The sequence below is a fragment of the Tricharina praecox genome (assembly GCF_024521635.1).
Source record: "Tricharina praecox strain CBS 144465 chromosome Unknown BZA05scaffold_29, whole genome shotgun sequence".
Lineage (NCBI taxonomy): Eukaryota > Fungi > Ascomycota > Pezizomycetes > Pezizales > Pyronemataceae > Tricharina > Tricharina praecox.
The window spans coordinates 138,567-155,266 of NW_026250431.1; the positions used below are offsets into that span (position 1 = coordinate 138,567).

The 16,700-nt window shown below is 54.9% G+C and overlaps 2 protein-coding genes across 2 annotated transcripts; one reads left to right on the forward strand and one right to left on the reverse strand.

Annotated features, from left to right (window-relative positions):
- Positions 1 to 2,539: 2,539 nt before the first annotated feature.
- Positions 2,540 to 4,090, forward strand: BZA05DRAFT_156195 (uncharacterized protein). The gene is made up of 2 exons (XM_051479040.1): positions 2,540 to 2,882; positions 2,949 to 4,090. The coding sequence occupies exons 1-2, from the start codon at positions 2,794 to 2,796 to the stop codon at positions 3,910 to 3,912; spliced, it is 1,053 nt and encodes a 350-aa protein (XP_051336036.1). The 5' UTR covers positions 2,540 to 2,793; the 3' UTR covers positions 3,913 to 4,090.
- An 11,552-nt stretch (positions 4,091 to 15,642) lies between these two features.
- BZA05DRAFT_476732 (uncharacterized protein) lies at positions 15,643 to 16,605 on the reverse strand (the record flags this gene model as incomplete). The annotated part of the gene is made up of 2 exons (XM_051488269.1): positions 16,079 to 16,605; positions 15,643 to 16,015 (listed from the first exon to the last, which is right to left on the reverse strand). The coding sequence occupies exons 1-2, from the start codon at positions 16,396 to 16,398 to the stop codon at positions 15,643 to 15,645; spliced, it is 693 nt and encodes a 230-aa protein (XP_051336037.1). The 5' UTR covers positions 16,399 to 16,605.
- Between the last annotated feature and the right edge of the window lie 95 nt (positions 16,606 to 16,700).

Consider the following 16,700-nt stretch of genomic DNA (forward strand, 5'->3'; position numbering starts at 1 on the left):
TATCCTTCCACAATGAGTGGAAAAGACGACCCGCCGCCACTACCGCTACCACCACCAGAAAACCGACCCAGATGCGCTTGGTCTTTTTCTTCTTCTTCCTCTTCCTCTACCTCAGGATCCGGAAATAGCGGTGGCGGGTGTGCAGCGATGCTGTCGACCTTGCGATTACTCGCATCAATCGACAGAGGTAACGGGGCCCCATAGAGAGGCGCTAATGGGGTGGACGTTTTCTCGTCTGCTCGTCTGCTCGTCTGCTCGTCTGAAGTCGGAGGGCAGGATAAATTGTGCTCCCATAACCCCCCGGGGGTGTCTTGAAACTCCCTGCAGTGATGTCGGGTGGCGCACCACGCAATATTCGTCGCTGAGTGCTGCCGTGGCGGATCACCGCCTTCCGGGCGGCCTGGAAGTTGAATCCTCGTCATCATCGGCATCGTGTGTCGGTTACCGTGGATTTCTCCAACAGTGATGGTCCTCTCGCAACGGAGTCTCTTCGCGCTTTCGCTTACGGGACCTGATTCCGAGAGGGCGCAGGGCGAATCCGTGTACGTTGGAATGTAGCGAAGGTATGGAACGAAGTAGTCTGAAGATGGAGGAAGGAAAGTGAGGGAGGAAGGATGTGGAGATGGAAAGTGAAGAAAGAAAGTGAGGAAGGAAGGAAGGGAGGTGGATAAGATGGGGGGGTTTTGTGGTGGGGCGTGTGTTGATTGTGGGGAGAGTTCTTGAGAACCCTATAACCCTAATCATAGAAAGAGGGATGGGGACGAAGTGTGAAGCGGTAGTACAGTACGTGTACATTGCAGAGCAGTCAGTTGAGCGGGGTTCAACAGCGACAGACGGAAGAATCGAGTGACGGGACCTGAAGAAAAGAAAAGAAAAAGAAATATCTAGACCGAAAAGCACACGACTACGCTATCCTCCGAAAACCGTCCTTTGCAACTGCCAAGACCGAGCACCAATATTGAAGTTATGTAGCTGCGGATAATATTCCGTCACCACTGCGGCACTGCCTTCGAACGCTAGGATACGGCGCGTGATGGTGATCCCGCTGTCAGGCATGTCTCGCTTCGTGAAGTAAGCTTCGTAGCCTAGCGCTGGTCTGCCGAATCTACGAAGCGGAGAGACGCGCCAAGAGATGTCAAGTGTGTGAATGTCAGGCTGTGTCGAGCGGGAGACGGGAAGAGAAACTGAAGAGGTCGAGCAGCTTCTGTGCAGCTGTGATGACTACTCTAGGTGAGTGTGTGGCTGAGATCGCTGTGGCGTTCGACCGCCATATTGGTTGGGATGAGCGAATAAGAGCTTGGCGCTAAAGCGATGCATATCTTGCAAACGGCGGACTTGCATACGACACGAATAAGCTCGGACTTGCGATACGAATAAGCTCACCAGTCCACGCGTATAAGACATTAGAGCTTCGGATATGCATACGGAATTGCGGCCCGAACAAGCTTTCCATTCCAGAAGCCACGCGTATAAGCCATCAGAGCCTCGTGTTTGCAGAATCTCTTTTTTGCGACAATAGATGTTGTATGTAACTACTGTAAGCAGTCACTCTTGGTGAGAACAAATGATGCAAGCAGCCAGAATTGGCGAAACAAATTGTGTCGAATTCGGGCATTTTGGTCGCAATGTGACAATGCGCGACATGGCCGTTCGATTCAGCGCTCAGCTGGAGTAGGCGGACGGTTAGGACGGTTAGGACCAGGCAGAGTGTGCGTACATATAGCACACGATAGTACTCTACATTGCAGAAGGTACCATACTGCAGATAAGCTACACGCGATTAATGAAGGGACTGCCAGGTTGCGGTTAACCTCCCGACGGAGGACACTCTCGCGAGCAACTCTAATACATATTGCCCCCCAGCCCTATCCCCCAAATGCGGGGTGACACTGAGTACCGAGAGCACCGAGGGCAGAGTCAAATACAGTCCTCTGCCTACTCTAATTCGACCTATCTCCACTCGAGATCATCTACTCCTCTCCAAAAGAGAAGGCCTTCGTTCGAACCGAGGTCTGCTTACTTTGACTGCGTGTCCAGCGACCGCTTCCAACCCATTTCCTGCCCCCTCATCTCGCCTCCATTTCCATCGCCGAACCCAAAGATTCTGCCGGTCAGCACGTGCAGCGCCTCGTGGGGGCGTCTATTCTACATGCGACTTGGTGGGTTCAGCTGGCGGGCGCTCGCCGTCGTGCACACGTGGGCTAACCAAGGTTCTGTAGAGTCTGGAGCTTACAAGCTTTTCGCGCAAGGAAGAAACCGGGGCCTACCTTGGTTCTGCCCATGACGAGCCGATCGGCGGATCCCACCAATCACGGCCGGACCCTGCGCGCACATATCACGATGATTGGCGATGGACGGTTGAGGTTTGCAACGCGTATGCAGCCTTCGCGTAACTCTGCTAACGAGATCGAGTTTTTAGCCTGCGTGCCCGCCTCGAATGTAATGCGCGAATGTGATCTGCTCGGCGTGGGTTCGGAGGTGGAGAAAAGAGGAGACATGGCCAGCCGAAGCAAGGAGAGGAGAGGAGGGGAGAGCGTGCGACGACTTATACTCCCGCACATTCCCCCCAAGCCCCGCTTTCTCCCCTCTGTTCGACATCTCATCCTCCTCCTCCTCGCCCCGAAACCTTCTTTTGTGTTCGCGCCCATGTTCTGTTGATTGACCGGCTGCCTTTAACCGGACTACTTTCCACCTCCATCGGCACGCCGTTGCGCAACCACCTCCCCCTTTGTCCCCCGCTTTGTCGACAGCGCGATAACCCACCGACATCCTCGATCCTCCGTGGCCGCCGCCATGGCCTCCTCGACGAACCCTTCGAGCATTCAGCTTCGCCGCTTGGGCCGCCTGGCACTCGGCGTGCTCTTCTTCGCCTTCGCGCTGACGTCGGTTCCCCATCCCATCCTGATTGTTTTCTACGGAACGTTCCGCTGACACTCATCACCACGCAGCTGTCTCACCACAGCGCTCCAGCACACCTTCACATCCAACACGCCGACCACGCTCTCGATCCACCGGATCCTACACAACTGGGGCCTGTCCCCCTCGACGTACTGGCGCACCCTGTATCCCACCTCGTTCACGCGCGACATCTACCCCAAGCCGATCCACTCGCACAACGACTACTGGCGCCGCGTGCCGTTCTACTCCGCCATCTCCGTCGGCGCCATCTCCGTCGAGGCCGATGTGTGGGAATACTCCGGCGAGCTCTACGTCGGCCACGACACCGCCAGCCTGACCCGGAACCGCACCTTCGGCACGCTGTACGTCACGCCGATCCGCGAGATCCTGGACGAGATGAACCAAGCGCAGCGGATTCCCATCGGCTCGTCGTCGTCGGAGGAAGATGAGGCCGCGGTAGCGAAGCCTTTGCGCGGGATCTTCGACGTCGATCCGGAGCAGACGCTGCACCTCTACGTGGACATCAAGACTCCGGGCGCCAGCACGCTGCCAGTAGTGATACAGCAGCTCGAGCCGCTGCGCAGCCCGCGGAACTTCCTGACGCACTGGAACGGGACGCACCTGGTCCGCGGACAGGTCACCGTGCACCTCAGCGGCGCCGCGCCGTTCGAGCTGATGCTGCAACACGAGTACCGCGATTACTTCTACGACGCGCCACTGAGCGGGCTGGCGAGCGGCCGGTACAATACTAGCAACTCGCTCATGGCCACTGCGAGCTTCAGGAAGGAGATCGGCGCTGTGTATTGGGGCTCCGGCGGGCTGAGCAGGAAGATGAAGGACAAGATTGCCGCACAGATTAAGGCGGCGCATGAGCGCGGCATTGGAGTGCGCTACTGGAGCACTCCTATGTGGCCCATCAGCGTGCGCAACCAGGTGTGGGGCACCCTGGTCGAAATGGGAGTCGATCTGTTGAATGTCAATGATCTCAAGGCCGCGACGGAAATGAAGTGGTAGCGGTCAGTCGGCTTTGGCTTTGGCTTTGTTCTTCCGCTGGCATCTCGGCGGTTTGTGCGATTGGGTTCATGATACGGAGTTTACTGGAGCGGGCGTCTTCTTTTTTTCTGTGTTCCTTTTTTCTTTCTTTCTGTGCTGCCTTTTTGGAAGCGACTTAAGCTCTTGGGGAGGTCAGTGATTTATGCGTAGACCTGTTTGGATGTATCGTGTCAGGGACGATGTCGGGGATATGTGCTCGATGAATTGCACAACCCACGACATTCCTGCTATGCTTGTATGCTATACCTACTATTGTGGAATGCCGGTATGCTGATATACTGCCAGAGTATGTATACTGAAAATGCTACTGCTACGCCATGCTTTCTCGGGCACTGGTGGTCCGTGGGATCATGCGATGGGTGGAAAATAACGGGCTGTCGGATAAGATCCGCAGCTGGTTAAATGCACGGATCAAGCCAGAGACCATATCCAACTTCTCCTACATACGGAGAACGCCGTGTGAAGTCCAGACTCCAGTGCATCGACTAGCTCCCATGCGGATCCCTATGTGGCTCCCCATGTGGCGGGGAAACCGATCTAAAATCCTGGTAGATACGGTCATCGACACGGTGATCGATAATCATCCAACGATGCCGCTAACGTGGGAGAGAGAAAGAGAGAGATCTTCCTGTTCCATTTCGCATGTAGCCTATGTAAACTATGGCGAACTTTCACACTCCTTTCCTGCCCGCCCTGGCGCGGCCAGTCTAGGTGAAAGCCCCGGTACGGCGGTATCTACTAGTCCGATGCGGCGCCGCTGCTTGCCTGCCTGCCAAACAAATCACAAAAGTAATCGCACCAGGAAAATGTCACCGCATATCCTCATTTCCTACTTCCTGGAGGCTGGCAGCGGTCGCAGATGCAGTACCCTGCTGGGCAATGGGCACTCTTGCTCAGCTCTGCTCCCGATGCGATGCTCAGATGTGGCGATGCTTGCCTCTTCCTCCTCCTCCAGGTCTGATGGAGCTCTCCTCCTCACGTGCAAATCCGTCGTTCCTGGTAACTGTAGGATCGGCTCACTGCACCGAATGATCATCATCCCGCTTCTTTATCTACTTCAGATACGTCGCCGTGATGTCGTGGCCGCTAGCGTGGGAGTCACGTGCACCCCCCTCGTAACTACTGACTTCTCTGCCATACATTCCCGTTTCACACTTCAGCCGCATCCACCTTTTTATGATTAGGGTTATAGGATTCTATCTAGGGTTAGACCTGCCAAGAACTCGCCCCGCAATCAACACACGCCCCACCACAAAACCCCCCACACTCCTTCTTCACCTTCCTTCTCCACTTTCCTTCTTCCATCTTCACAGCACTTCCTTCCATACCTTCGCTACACGAAATTCGAAATACCAACACCACCCAAGTCAATCAAGCATCTAGTCAAGACTCAAGTATGTGCTCTTTGAACCCCAACACTCAATACGTGAATACATATTAACGCTCAAGGACGTAGGAAGTCCAACAGTTCGTCCATCGGATTCGATGTGGTGGAGACCGTGCTCGTCGTGCTCACAATCTGCTTCGTCGTGGGTCTCTTCGGGCACGCTTGCATCAGCCTGTCTGGGGTGGGGTTTGGAAGTACTGGAGACACTTCGACGTCACACTTGGGTGGTCGTTTGGCGACGACCGCGACCCCATTCGGCGTCGCAGTTCTTGAATTTTCATCTTCGATGGGCTCAGAAGGCCGACCAGACGACCAGACGCTCAGACAGCCATCTCATCGGCGCCGCCTCTGTCGATTGACGCGAGTAATCGCAAGGACGAATACCATCAATGACCACCCGCCGCCGCCACTTCCGCAGTTCCCGCTAATGAGGGTCGGTGGTGGTGGTGGCGGCGAGTGGGAGTTTCCACTCATTGTGTATGTGTGGATGGATGAAGAGATGACGGAGATGAGGAGAGGATGAGATGACGGATGTCGAGGCGACCAGCAAGGGAGAGACAAGGGTTACCAGCATGGCACCCCGTGTGCCCGTGCTCTTACCATTCCCAAAAAGTAAGTTCCCTAACCCCTGGCGACTAAAAACTGGAAAATGGCATGCTGATTTTTTGCAAGTATTTGGGATGGGATTGCTTCGTTGGATGGAGTGGAAAGATTGGACCTGAGAACCGACCTACCCTGCCCGGGGCGGACCCGTCCCCACGGACCACGGTCCCTGGGGCGCTGGATCATTGCCCCGGGCGGGAATGCCGGGTTTTATGAGAAGGTCGTGGCGGTGCGGAAGTTGTTGGATATATGCTAAAGCGCCCGGGTGGATGCCGGAGAGCGTGGAAGTTGGATGGTGGGGAAACGGCGATGTGGGGTAGTGGGGTAGTGGGGGAACTAGTATGTTCGGATGATTTAGGCGCGGAGGGGAGGATATATGTAGTGAGTATGTCGCAGTGGCTAGAACGATAGCAATCCCAAGCAGTTCTCGATCGTATAATTGCTCAGAAGTATGATCGTACGGACGGGAGGTAGAGAGAGAGACGGAAAACAAGTGGTTGAATTGACTGACTACTTGGTTGAAAAACAACAGAGTGGACAACATAAACGGGGTTCATATACAGAGAGAAAACAAGAAATGCAGTACTATACTGGACGACATCTGTCCTCCAAATCCTGAGCTTTCCCTTTCCTCATTGCGTATTGTCAAATATAGGAATATAAAGTCTTGATTATCGCCTATCTTCTGCAGCGGCAGAAGGTCCTCTATATACATGTGCTATGTAGATGGCCTCCAGGCTCGCCCTGTCGGGGGGCTGCTCGTAGACCCCATCACCCTCAGGACACCAACCATCGCTTCAACGCTTAAGGTCCGGACGCCTAAGATCCAGACGCCAGTCGTCCGGCACTAGATATGACTTGGACGCCTAAGCTCCGGCGCTATTGCGATTCTCGTTCTCGTCTCGTTCTCTACGAAAAGCCGTCGTCGTCGCTCGTCCAAGATATGTATTGCACACTGGTCATACTGGTCATATGCGTCTTTTTGCGCCTTCTCGAGTGCGCCTCGAATGCGCCTCGAGAATCCTGTTTCTTGTCATACTTGCTTCTGCTTCTATCTGGTATGTCCAGCTGGTCATCCGCTGTTTCTGCGAATGAATCAAGCCACCGAAGGATATCAATCTCACACTCATATTTTCAACATGCACCACCTGCGGCGCCAGGACTCCCCAGAGCAAACGGACGTCTACATCTGACACGTATAACCGTTGCATATGCCATCGCAATGGTCATTGCGAATGGTCATTGCACGTCCTACTTTTCCCACATTACGCGTCCTGGCTTTTGAGTTCGCCAGGCTGTGACGACGTAAATTTCGTCATGTAGCACCAGTAGTACACGGTCAATCGGTTCCTGCACGGGCCGGTCCTATCACCGCGGACCACGGACGGGACAGGGCGCGTGCTATTCGGTCTAGATACTTCTTTTTCTTTTTTTCAATCCCGTCACTCGATGATTCCGTCTGCCTGTCTGTGTCGATCTGCCTCATCGCCTCGACGAGCTGCCATTCTGATCGCACGGACGCAGGAGGCATGGCAGAATAAAAAGAAAAGCATGGCTGGGGCACTACTGATGGACGTCAAGTCAGCCTTCAACAACGTCAGCAGAAGTCACCTGTGCCGACGGATGGCTGAACTCCACCTCGATCCCAACTTGGTTCGATGGACGGATTCGTTCATGAGAGACATGCAGATCGTACTGGAGAAGGAAGGCAGAGCTGACAAACCGCACGACATTGAATCAGGCATACCCCAAGGGTCTCCGGTCTCACCCATACTCTTTGCTATCTAGGTATCAGAGATGTTTGGATATGTGGAAGAGAAAACGGGCACTAAAGCGATCTCCTTTGTCGATGACGTGGCATGGTGGACTGATGGGAAGGATAAAGAAGAGGTAGCCATCCGCCTGGGAAACGCGGCTCACTATGCAAAGGAATGGGATGGCCCAAACGCAGTGGCTTTCGACACCGACAAGACCGAAGCCATACTGCTGACGCGGAAAAAGAAAGTCAAATGGGATCAGACAGTTGAGGTGGACGGAAATGAGATCAAATTCAACCGGACCGCAACTCGATGGCTAGGGATTTGGATTGACTCAGAGCTAAACCTTAAGGCTCACCAGCAGACAATGATAAAGAACGCCCACAACACCCAGCACCGTCTACGCCGGCTGTGTGGGAATATGGGGCTTGTACTAGAGAATGTTAGGAGAACACAAGTGGCCTGCGTTCAGTGTTCTACATAGACCAGTCCCGACCAAATTTGGGCATGGTCTGGTCGGTCGGTTTATATCCCGACAAAAAAAAAACTTGGTCTGATCGGTCGGGATATATCCCGACCGATCAGACATAGGTCGGGATAAGTCAGGCTAAGAAAGTTTACACGTTGGAATTTGTAATCTTTACAATGATTTATTCTACACCAGATCCTCCTCGCATAGCGCGGCCAACATCTCCCCAATTCCTTCACATCCGCCCGAGTCGCCGCAATCATCCCATCCCTCTGCCAGATTTTGAGACATTCCACAGCCTCTAGTACATCATCACGTGCTAATGCTTTCTCTGCCAGAATTTCTGTGGTCTGCCAGCATTTCTGCGACAATTATAGCAACATTCCGGACGCCCAGCACTTCCAGTACTGCTGCGGTCGTCATCGACACATTCCGCACACACAACTATGATAGAAAAATTTGCAACTGATAAGCTTATCAGTTATCCTGACGTCGGCCGACCTGGGCCGAGCGAGCCTGGCGAGCTCGGGCCGGTCGGGATATATTCCGACCTACAAAAGCCCCAGTCTGATTGGTCGGTATGTATCCCGAACAGAAAATAATCAGGTCTGGTCGGTCAAGTTATATCCAGACCGGCCAAAGCCATGGTCAGTCGGGATATATTCCGACCGACCCGTCCGGTCGACCGACCGGTCTGGTCTCTGTAGAACACTGCCTGCGTTTAGGTAGTGGCGCTATGCGGACCTGAACTCTGGAGGCAAGGGGAACAGCAACGGGGAACCATCGGACGCGCGAATGAGATTCAAAAAATGGCAAACCAACAGGCTCGAGCAACTACCGGGTGCCTTAAGAGTACCAACCAAGGCGAACTCATGCTGGAAATTGGACTGCGACCGGCAATCTCCTTACTCAACAACCGAGCAAAACGGTATGCGACACGGTCCGCTAGCTTACCAGAAGGCGACGAGGCAGGCCTGCTCCTCCAGTCCCCAAGCGCTTTGGGCAAGCGCCTCAGCCTATGACTCGAAGTCACAGGAAGACGTGAAAAGACACTTCTGTGCGAAAACATACCTCTAGATGTCATCACAGTGATTGCAGACCGGAAGGCAGCGAAGAAGGAAGCAGAAACCCCGCGGTCTGGCTTCACCATGTGGACAGAAGGATGGCGGTTGGAGGATGGCGGCTGCGGATATTCAGTGGTGTGGGGAAAAGGCCGACCAACTGGCATGGATACAAAACCCACATGGGCGACAACCAAGAGGCATAGGACGCAGAGTGCGCTGCATAGTAAGGGCACTGGAAATGGCAGTAGACAGACAGCGAAGGTGGCCGAGCCTGGAGCACGTCACCATCTTCACCGACGCTCAGGCGGCAATAGTGCGAATGAGCTCCCTCGACGTCGGTCCAGGCCAACAGTATGCCATTCAAGCAAGGGAATGGTTAGCCAAGATCAAGTGCCAGGTGGAGATCAGGTGGTGTCCTGCTCACGAGAAAATCGAAGGAAATGAGATTGCAGACAGGTGGGCCACGCAGGCAGCGGAAAGCCCGTACGGCGATGGAGTAGAATGGCTCCGGCCAGTGTTCTAAATAGACCAGACTGGTCGCCGACCGGACGGGTCAGTCGGGATATAACCCGACCGGCCAGACCAGAACTTTTTCTGGTAGGGATATATCCCCACCGACCAGACCTAGGCTTTAGTAGGCCGGAACATATCCCGACCGACCCGACCTTGCTAGCCTCGGTCAGCCTAGGTCGGCCTAGGCCGGCCGACATCAGGTTAACTGTTAATTCTACCAGCCGTAAATATTTTCGTTAATTTCTGGCGGTCTTAGAGCATTTCCGACGTCAAATCTTGTTTCTTAACCAGACTAAATCCGACCCATGTCTGGTCGATCGGGATATATCCCGACCCGACTTGAAAGCTTATGGTCGGGATATGTCTCCGACCGACCAGACCAAACCTTTTTTTGGTCGTGATATATGCCGACCGACCAGACCATACCCAAATTTGGTCGGGACTGGTCTATGTAGAACACTGGCTGCAGCAAGGTAGCGGATACGGACGCCGGCGTGACGTGCCCTTACCAGTCTCACTGGCACATCTCAAGAGGCGGATCAGCAATGAAAAGTGGAGAGAGGCGCATCAGTGGTCACGGACCCGGATCAAAAACCAGCCGTACGATACCAGGTAGCCTCCGAAAAAGACCCCTGATCCGCTCCCCGCCAAAGCGCCAAAGAAGCTAGCCGCCCGCTTCTACCAGCTGAAGACAGGTCACGTAATCATGGCGGAGTACCTGAAGTGGATTAAGAAGCGGGATGATGACCATTGCTGGAGGTGCAACAGGCCTACCAAGCGGTCCCGGGAGCACCTCTTCAAAAACTGCTCACGGTGGAGAAGTCAGCCGAAAGCCTTGTGGGCGAACGTCCGGAAGGAGACGCAGAGAAGGGAAGAGAGGTGGTTGATAGCGGAGGTGTTCACCGACGAGCGGTGCAGCGAGGCAACCCTAGAGTTTCTGGGAACGACGGATGTGGGGAGGAAAGCACCAGCAGACCTGGACGAGTATAAGGAGGAGGAGGAGGCGAGCACCGCATCGGGGCAGAGCATGAGTGCCCAGCAGGGTACTGTGTCTGTGTCCAGTGCGAAGAAGCAGGAGATGAGGATGAGCGGTAAAAGTGTCGTGGTGCGATTTCATTTGTTTTATTTGTTAGGCAGCGGCGCCACATCGTGCTGGCTGGTAACGGGTTCCTAACCCCCAGCCGGCCAGAGTGGGCAGGAAAGGAGTGTGTTGGTTCTCCATAGTCCAGATATGCTGTATGGGAAATAAAATAGGAAGATCTCTCTCTCTCTCTAATCGCCTCGACGTTTGACGTTATTCAGCCAGAGTGGGCAGGAAAGGAGTGTGACGGTTCGCAATAGTCTGGTCTACTAAGGCTGCATGCAACAATAAATTGATGTTCTCACTCTTTGTCGCCTCGCATTTGACGTTTTACCCTGGGATCTTCAACCCAGCCAAATGGGTGGAAGCAAAAGCAAAAGCAAAAGCAAAAGCAAAAGCAAAAGCAAAAGCAAAAGCAAAAGCAAAAGCAAAAGCAAAAGCAAAAGCAAAAGCATGGGGCGAATGCGAATGCGAAAAAATCACCTACCGGTAACTATAGCCACCCGATAGGTAGTCCTTCCTGCCAGAATCCGGACCCAGTAGAGCAAAGTTATCTGACCACCGACACAGCTCTCCTGACAGGACACACACACTCGGGTCCTGGAAGGGGTCCCTCCTGTACTTTAGTGTCCCGAGAGGCTTAATAACTTCAGGATGGTGGTGCGCGGCAATGGAGTATCAAGTTGGAACGACTTAATGATATTTTTTCTCTCCTTTTTTGTTTTGTTTCGTCAGTGATTGCTTGCGGCCTAAGTAGATCATGGCAATATATGTGCACACTCTGTTTCCCCGCCACTGTCCGACCCGACTTTCATCGAGTGGCCCGATGTGGCTTTCCCTGCCCCCACCGTGGCCTGACCCAGCAACGTATGAGCGCCCTAAAGAGATGATGCTAGGAAAAACCAAATTGCAATTCCTCGACTCGTCCCTCTTGGTCGTCGCCGCTTCCTGCCTCTTCCAAAAGGGAGGCCATGAAGGAAGGTGTGGGGAAGGACAGCGGGCCGGAGCCTGGCTCCTCAGCCTCAGCGCCCTCCTCCTCCTCTCGTCTCAGTTCTGCCTCCCTCTGTTCCCGGTCCCTGAGCTCCCACTCGAAGACCTCGCTCTCTGTATCTTCCTCGGCGGTCTCACGCATCCGTCTGCCCACATCGGTGGTGGAAAGGAATTTGAGAATCGCCTTGCTGCATCGTTCATCTGCGAAGAGGTCCCGGATCTTGAATCGGTGTTTGTTCCTCCTGGTGTGCTTCCGGACCTGTGCCCACAAAATTTTCTGCTGGCTTTTCCATTCTGGGAAATTTTTGAAGAGATGCTCCCGAGTGTGAGTTTTGTACCGGCACCAGCCGCAGCGGGCGTTTGGTTAGCTTGTCGGCCACTGGAGGTACTGGCCGGTGAGGCAGTGCCCTGTCTTGAGCTGGTAAAACCTGGAGGTTAGGCGCTTGGGGGCGGAGGCTGGGAGCGCGTCTGGTGTCTGGCCTGACTTCCTGCTGAATCTGTATTTTCTGTGGGTGATACGAGCGTCGGCCCATTCCTTCGCTTCTTTCCACTGGGTTTCCGTTATACCCCGTCGCAGGTAGGCAAGCGATGCTGGTGGTGGCTGGCTGGCGCCATGTCGGTACGTGTGGCGGGTGACTTTCACTCTGCGCGCGGTCGGCTCGCTGGCTGCTAGTTTGGCCCATTCGCCGGCCTGTTTGTTCTCAGGGACGCCTTTGTGTGCTGGGCACCACCTGATTTCGATGGTGATTCCTGGCTCTCTTCGGCGGATTGTGGCTAGGTGCTTTCGTGCCTCGATGGGGTACTTCTGGCCAGGGCCAGGGTTGCCATGGGTCATCCGTCTGACGGCTGCTTGTGCGTCTGTGTAGATAGTGACTCTGCTAAGTGTGTGCCGCCTATCGGCGGCTACCTTCAATGCCCGGGCGATCGTGGCGCATACGGCATCGTAGGCCTCCCACTGGCGGCCCATATGCACCTTGCGTCTCTTCCATCCCGTGCCGTGGCGCCAGGCCACTGCGTAGCCGGCAGCCTTGGAGTTCGGCCTCGATCCATCCGTATACATCGTGAGTCCCAGAGGTTGTTGGTCTGCTGCATGTGCATGGGCGAGTTTCTCCTCCTCCATGGTGATGGTGCAGTCTAATGCTTCAGCTTCGTCCAGTAGCACTGTTTCATCTGTCCGCCCAGGGTGCCCTAGGAAGGTCACTAGTCGTTGTCCGAGGGGGCTGTCGGCCCCAACTAGTTCTCTCGCTTGGTCACCCTTAGGTAGGCTAATGAGCCTCAGGGCGAAGCGTCTGTCTCGGTTGTTGAGCTGTGATGTGGCCAGTCTCAGTCCTGATTCCAGGGAGAGAGCACCTAGGTTGGTGGCCCTGAAGTTTCCTGTGACCGCTCTGGCCTCCTGTGTAACACCGGGGTGGTTCACAGTTGGCACGCTCACAGCAGCGGGCAAAGACAGTCTACTGGTCAGAAGAGAACAGCACTTGTACAATGGCGGTGAAGTGAACGTGGAGGCCCAACTGATTCGCACGGCGGCTTGTTCTTGGAAACAACTGAAAAGGGTTGATGATCGGATAATCACGAATAGGGAGAAAGAGTAAAGTCAAGAGTAACAATGTCTGATTTTTATGGCTTAACTCCCAGTGATGGTAGTCGATGCCTTCTCTACGAAAGAAAGTCACACGACTCACCCCGCCTGATGTCTAACTATGAGCGCTCGGGAGAGTATTACCTCGGTAATACACATGAGTATCTCGTACGAGATGTGGTCGATGGTTCTAGGCACTGGGTCTCGGGTACCGAACCCTTGTCTATCTTCGATTTTAGTGTTTCCGAGCTGAACTCGTATGCACCCTTGAGTTGGTCGGCGACTATAAACGACGGAGCCGCAGCCTATTGGCCCGATGACTTCCGTGTACTTCCGGTGACTACTATCTCGCAGATAGTATGTGTCTCCTAACTGTCTGTGACGTGTCTCAAGTGCCGCAGCAATCGCAGTATGACTGCTGAAGTATGTATATGCAACTCGACGAGTTTTGATCCAAACTTCTCCAAAGTACTGACAGATGACAGGCTTCCCCTCATATACCCACCGGATCCGGATACGTTTTACCTCGCCTGTCCGGCACGACCGTTCGAGGGTTATTTTGACCCCCAAATAAAACTTTATTTGTATGGGAAACGGCAACTAGTATGCTTTTACTATGGCGGCCACGGAGGATAACCTTTGACAACCTGCACGTCTTACCGAGGTAATGGTTGATGATCACCAACAGCGGTACTGATATACTCCCATATGCCTGAGGTATGTGGCCAGCTCGCTGGGTGTAACAGATTCTTATGCGCGTCCACGTCTCGTTGGTGCCGATGTCCACAATTCCCACATCCACCCTTCTTGCTGCTGCCAGGATCTGGGCCTTGTACCGGATGGGCATTGCTGAAGCTGCGCCGCGAGTGGCTGCTGCTGTGAGCGTTCCCTTGTAGCTGCGTTTAGCTTTTTCCAGCCTGATGTGCCCGGGGGCGCCTGCTACGTGCAGGGCGATGTTCACAGTGGAGGTGATGTTCTGTTCTATCTCCATTGGGAAGGGTGTCACGCTATCTCTGACGAAGGTGATTCTTTGATCATCGCTCTTGACGAACCCTTTCGGTGCTTCGGGTGGTGCTTGGGGTGCAGGTTTGGCTGCGTTTCCGTTCCTGCCCACTTGGATAAAGCCGTCTGGCTGGTCGGTGGGTGGGGCTCCTGCTGTGACGTTTGCGTATGTCGTCTTCAGGCGTGGGATGGCCCCCAGCCCTGCCTTTGGAGGGGTCGTCTGTGATGCTTCAGGTGTCATAACAGGCGCCTGTCTCGCGATGATGTTGGGGTCTCGGCCAATCGCTGGGCAGCCCTTCGCTCTCCATTCTTCTATCGCTGGCAAGCCTGCTGCGTGTGCCCTATCTCCCGACAAGCTGATCTCATTCGGCCATCTGTCTTCTTCTGCGGCGAGCGTGCGCTCTTTTTCTTGTAGCGCTTCCTCCTCTGCCTCATCTTCAGGGCTCAACGTAGCGTAGTTGACCGCTGTCCACACTCTGCCGTAGGTCTCCACTTCATCGTCCACCAACCTCTGCCTCCGGGCTTTTTCCTCACGCGCCAGTATTTCCGGGCGTTTGAGGATTTCAGTCGGAGTTGGGACGGCGACTGCTGTATCTTGTCCTTTCCCCTTCGCTTTGGCACGGGAGCGCCCGTTTGGTCGGTGGCAGGAGGGCCCTTTCGCCGCGGAAGGGTCATCAGCCGTACGAGTGCCGCCTGGCAGGATCTTGGGTGCATGCATGCTCTCCTCCAATCCACCTCCGTCCACCCCGTCTATTCCCATCTCTGCATCTCTGGCCGCCTCGATGAGGATCGCCTTGGTGATGTCTCCTCTCGCCAGGATGGCGTCTCCATCTGCGGTCTGTGCCGCTACCCTGTCCATTTCCTCCCTGCGCTTTTTCTTCTCTTTTTCCCTTTTCCTGTTGTCCACTTCAAGCCCACGTTGAACTTGAATATTCGTCTTCATTTCCGCCCGCATCTCTATTTCCATCTCCCGATCCATCCTCTTCTGGGCTTCTTTGCAGTAGATGGATTGCAGCGGGGCTGCCCTCTGCTCCTTTCGCAGCTCCTGAGAGAGGTATTCGGAGGGTGTGGGGGTGGGGGACGGATTGCGCCGCTGGGGCAGGGCGACACTGCTGCCCGGCCTCTCCACTTAGTGAAGACGGTTCCCGTCCCACAGACCCTTGACTCTCGCCCCCATAAGGTGGCCTTGTCTCCAGTGCTCGTGCCTTTCCTTGTTCTGCTCAACCTGATAACCCCTGAAGCAGTTTCAGGAGGTGCTCTCGTAGCGGTCCAGGGACTCCAAAGTCAGCTGGGTTGCTTCCATTGTCTCGGTCAGTTTCGCCAGCACCTCGCCCAGCTTCGTCCATTTTTCCTCTTGGTTGTTCAGCACCTCCGCTAAATAGGCAGTCTTCCTTCCAAGGTCGTCCTCCATCACTTGGATGCGAGCCAAAATGGCTGACAGCATCTCCATTGTGGCCGCTTGCTGGTCACTGATCGTCGGCCGGAGGGCTCGCACCGGTCGGGCCGACGTGTGCTTCGGCTGCGGAGTGCCGACTGCTACTCTCTTTCGGGTTCTGGTAGGTGTGGCCGGCGCGGGGGTGGGGCCGTGGGTGGGAGTGCCCATCCGGTTTCCGCTCTTGCTATTCGTCCGATCCTCGTCCCTCTATGCGCCTTCTGCCAGCTCTGACAAGTCGCTCTCTGACCCAGTGTCTCCGCCCGGCATCCCTCTCAGGGTCAGCTCCATGCCTACTAAATTTTCTTCCTGCGTCTCCCTGTCCTTCGCTGCCTGAAGTCGCTCTCTGAGCGGGGTCCCCTCACGGGTACCCGCCCCAAAAATATCATCCTCGTTACCCACCCTCTTCATTTCCTCTGCTCTCTTCTGTGCGCTGCTGAGGGGCTTGTCTCCTCCCTGGGGAGGGAGAAGTAAGTCTCTCATCTGCGAGGCACTGTCTGCCTCCTCCGCCAGCTGTCTAGCCCGCTTGTCGGCTATCGCTGGGTCTTGTTCCTGAGCCGGGCTCGACATCGTGATGTTGAGTGGCGAAAGGAAGTCGGTTTCGATACTGGGGTTGGTTTAGCGTCGCTAGGTCTTGGCAAAATTAACGATGCGTGTGTGATGTCGGGGGATGGTGGTGTATTTTTTTCTCCCCAGCCCGGCGTGTGTAGCCCAGTCCGGTGTGTGTAGCCCAGCCCGGTGTGTGTAGCCCAGCCCGGTGTGTGTAGCCCAGCCCGGTGTGTGTAGCCCAGCCCGGGCTGGTGGACCGTAGCGAGTGAGGTCCAATGATGCGTCTCACTGCTAGTATCGTCGAGTGTGGTGGATCCGGCACG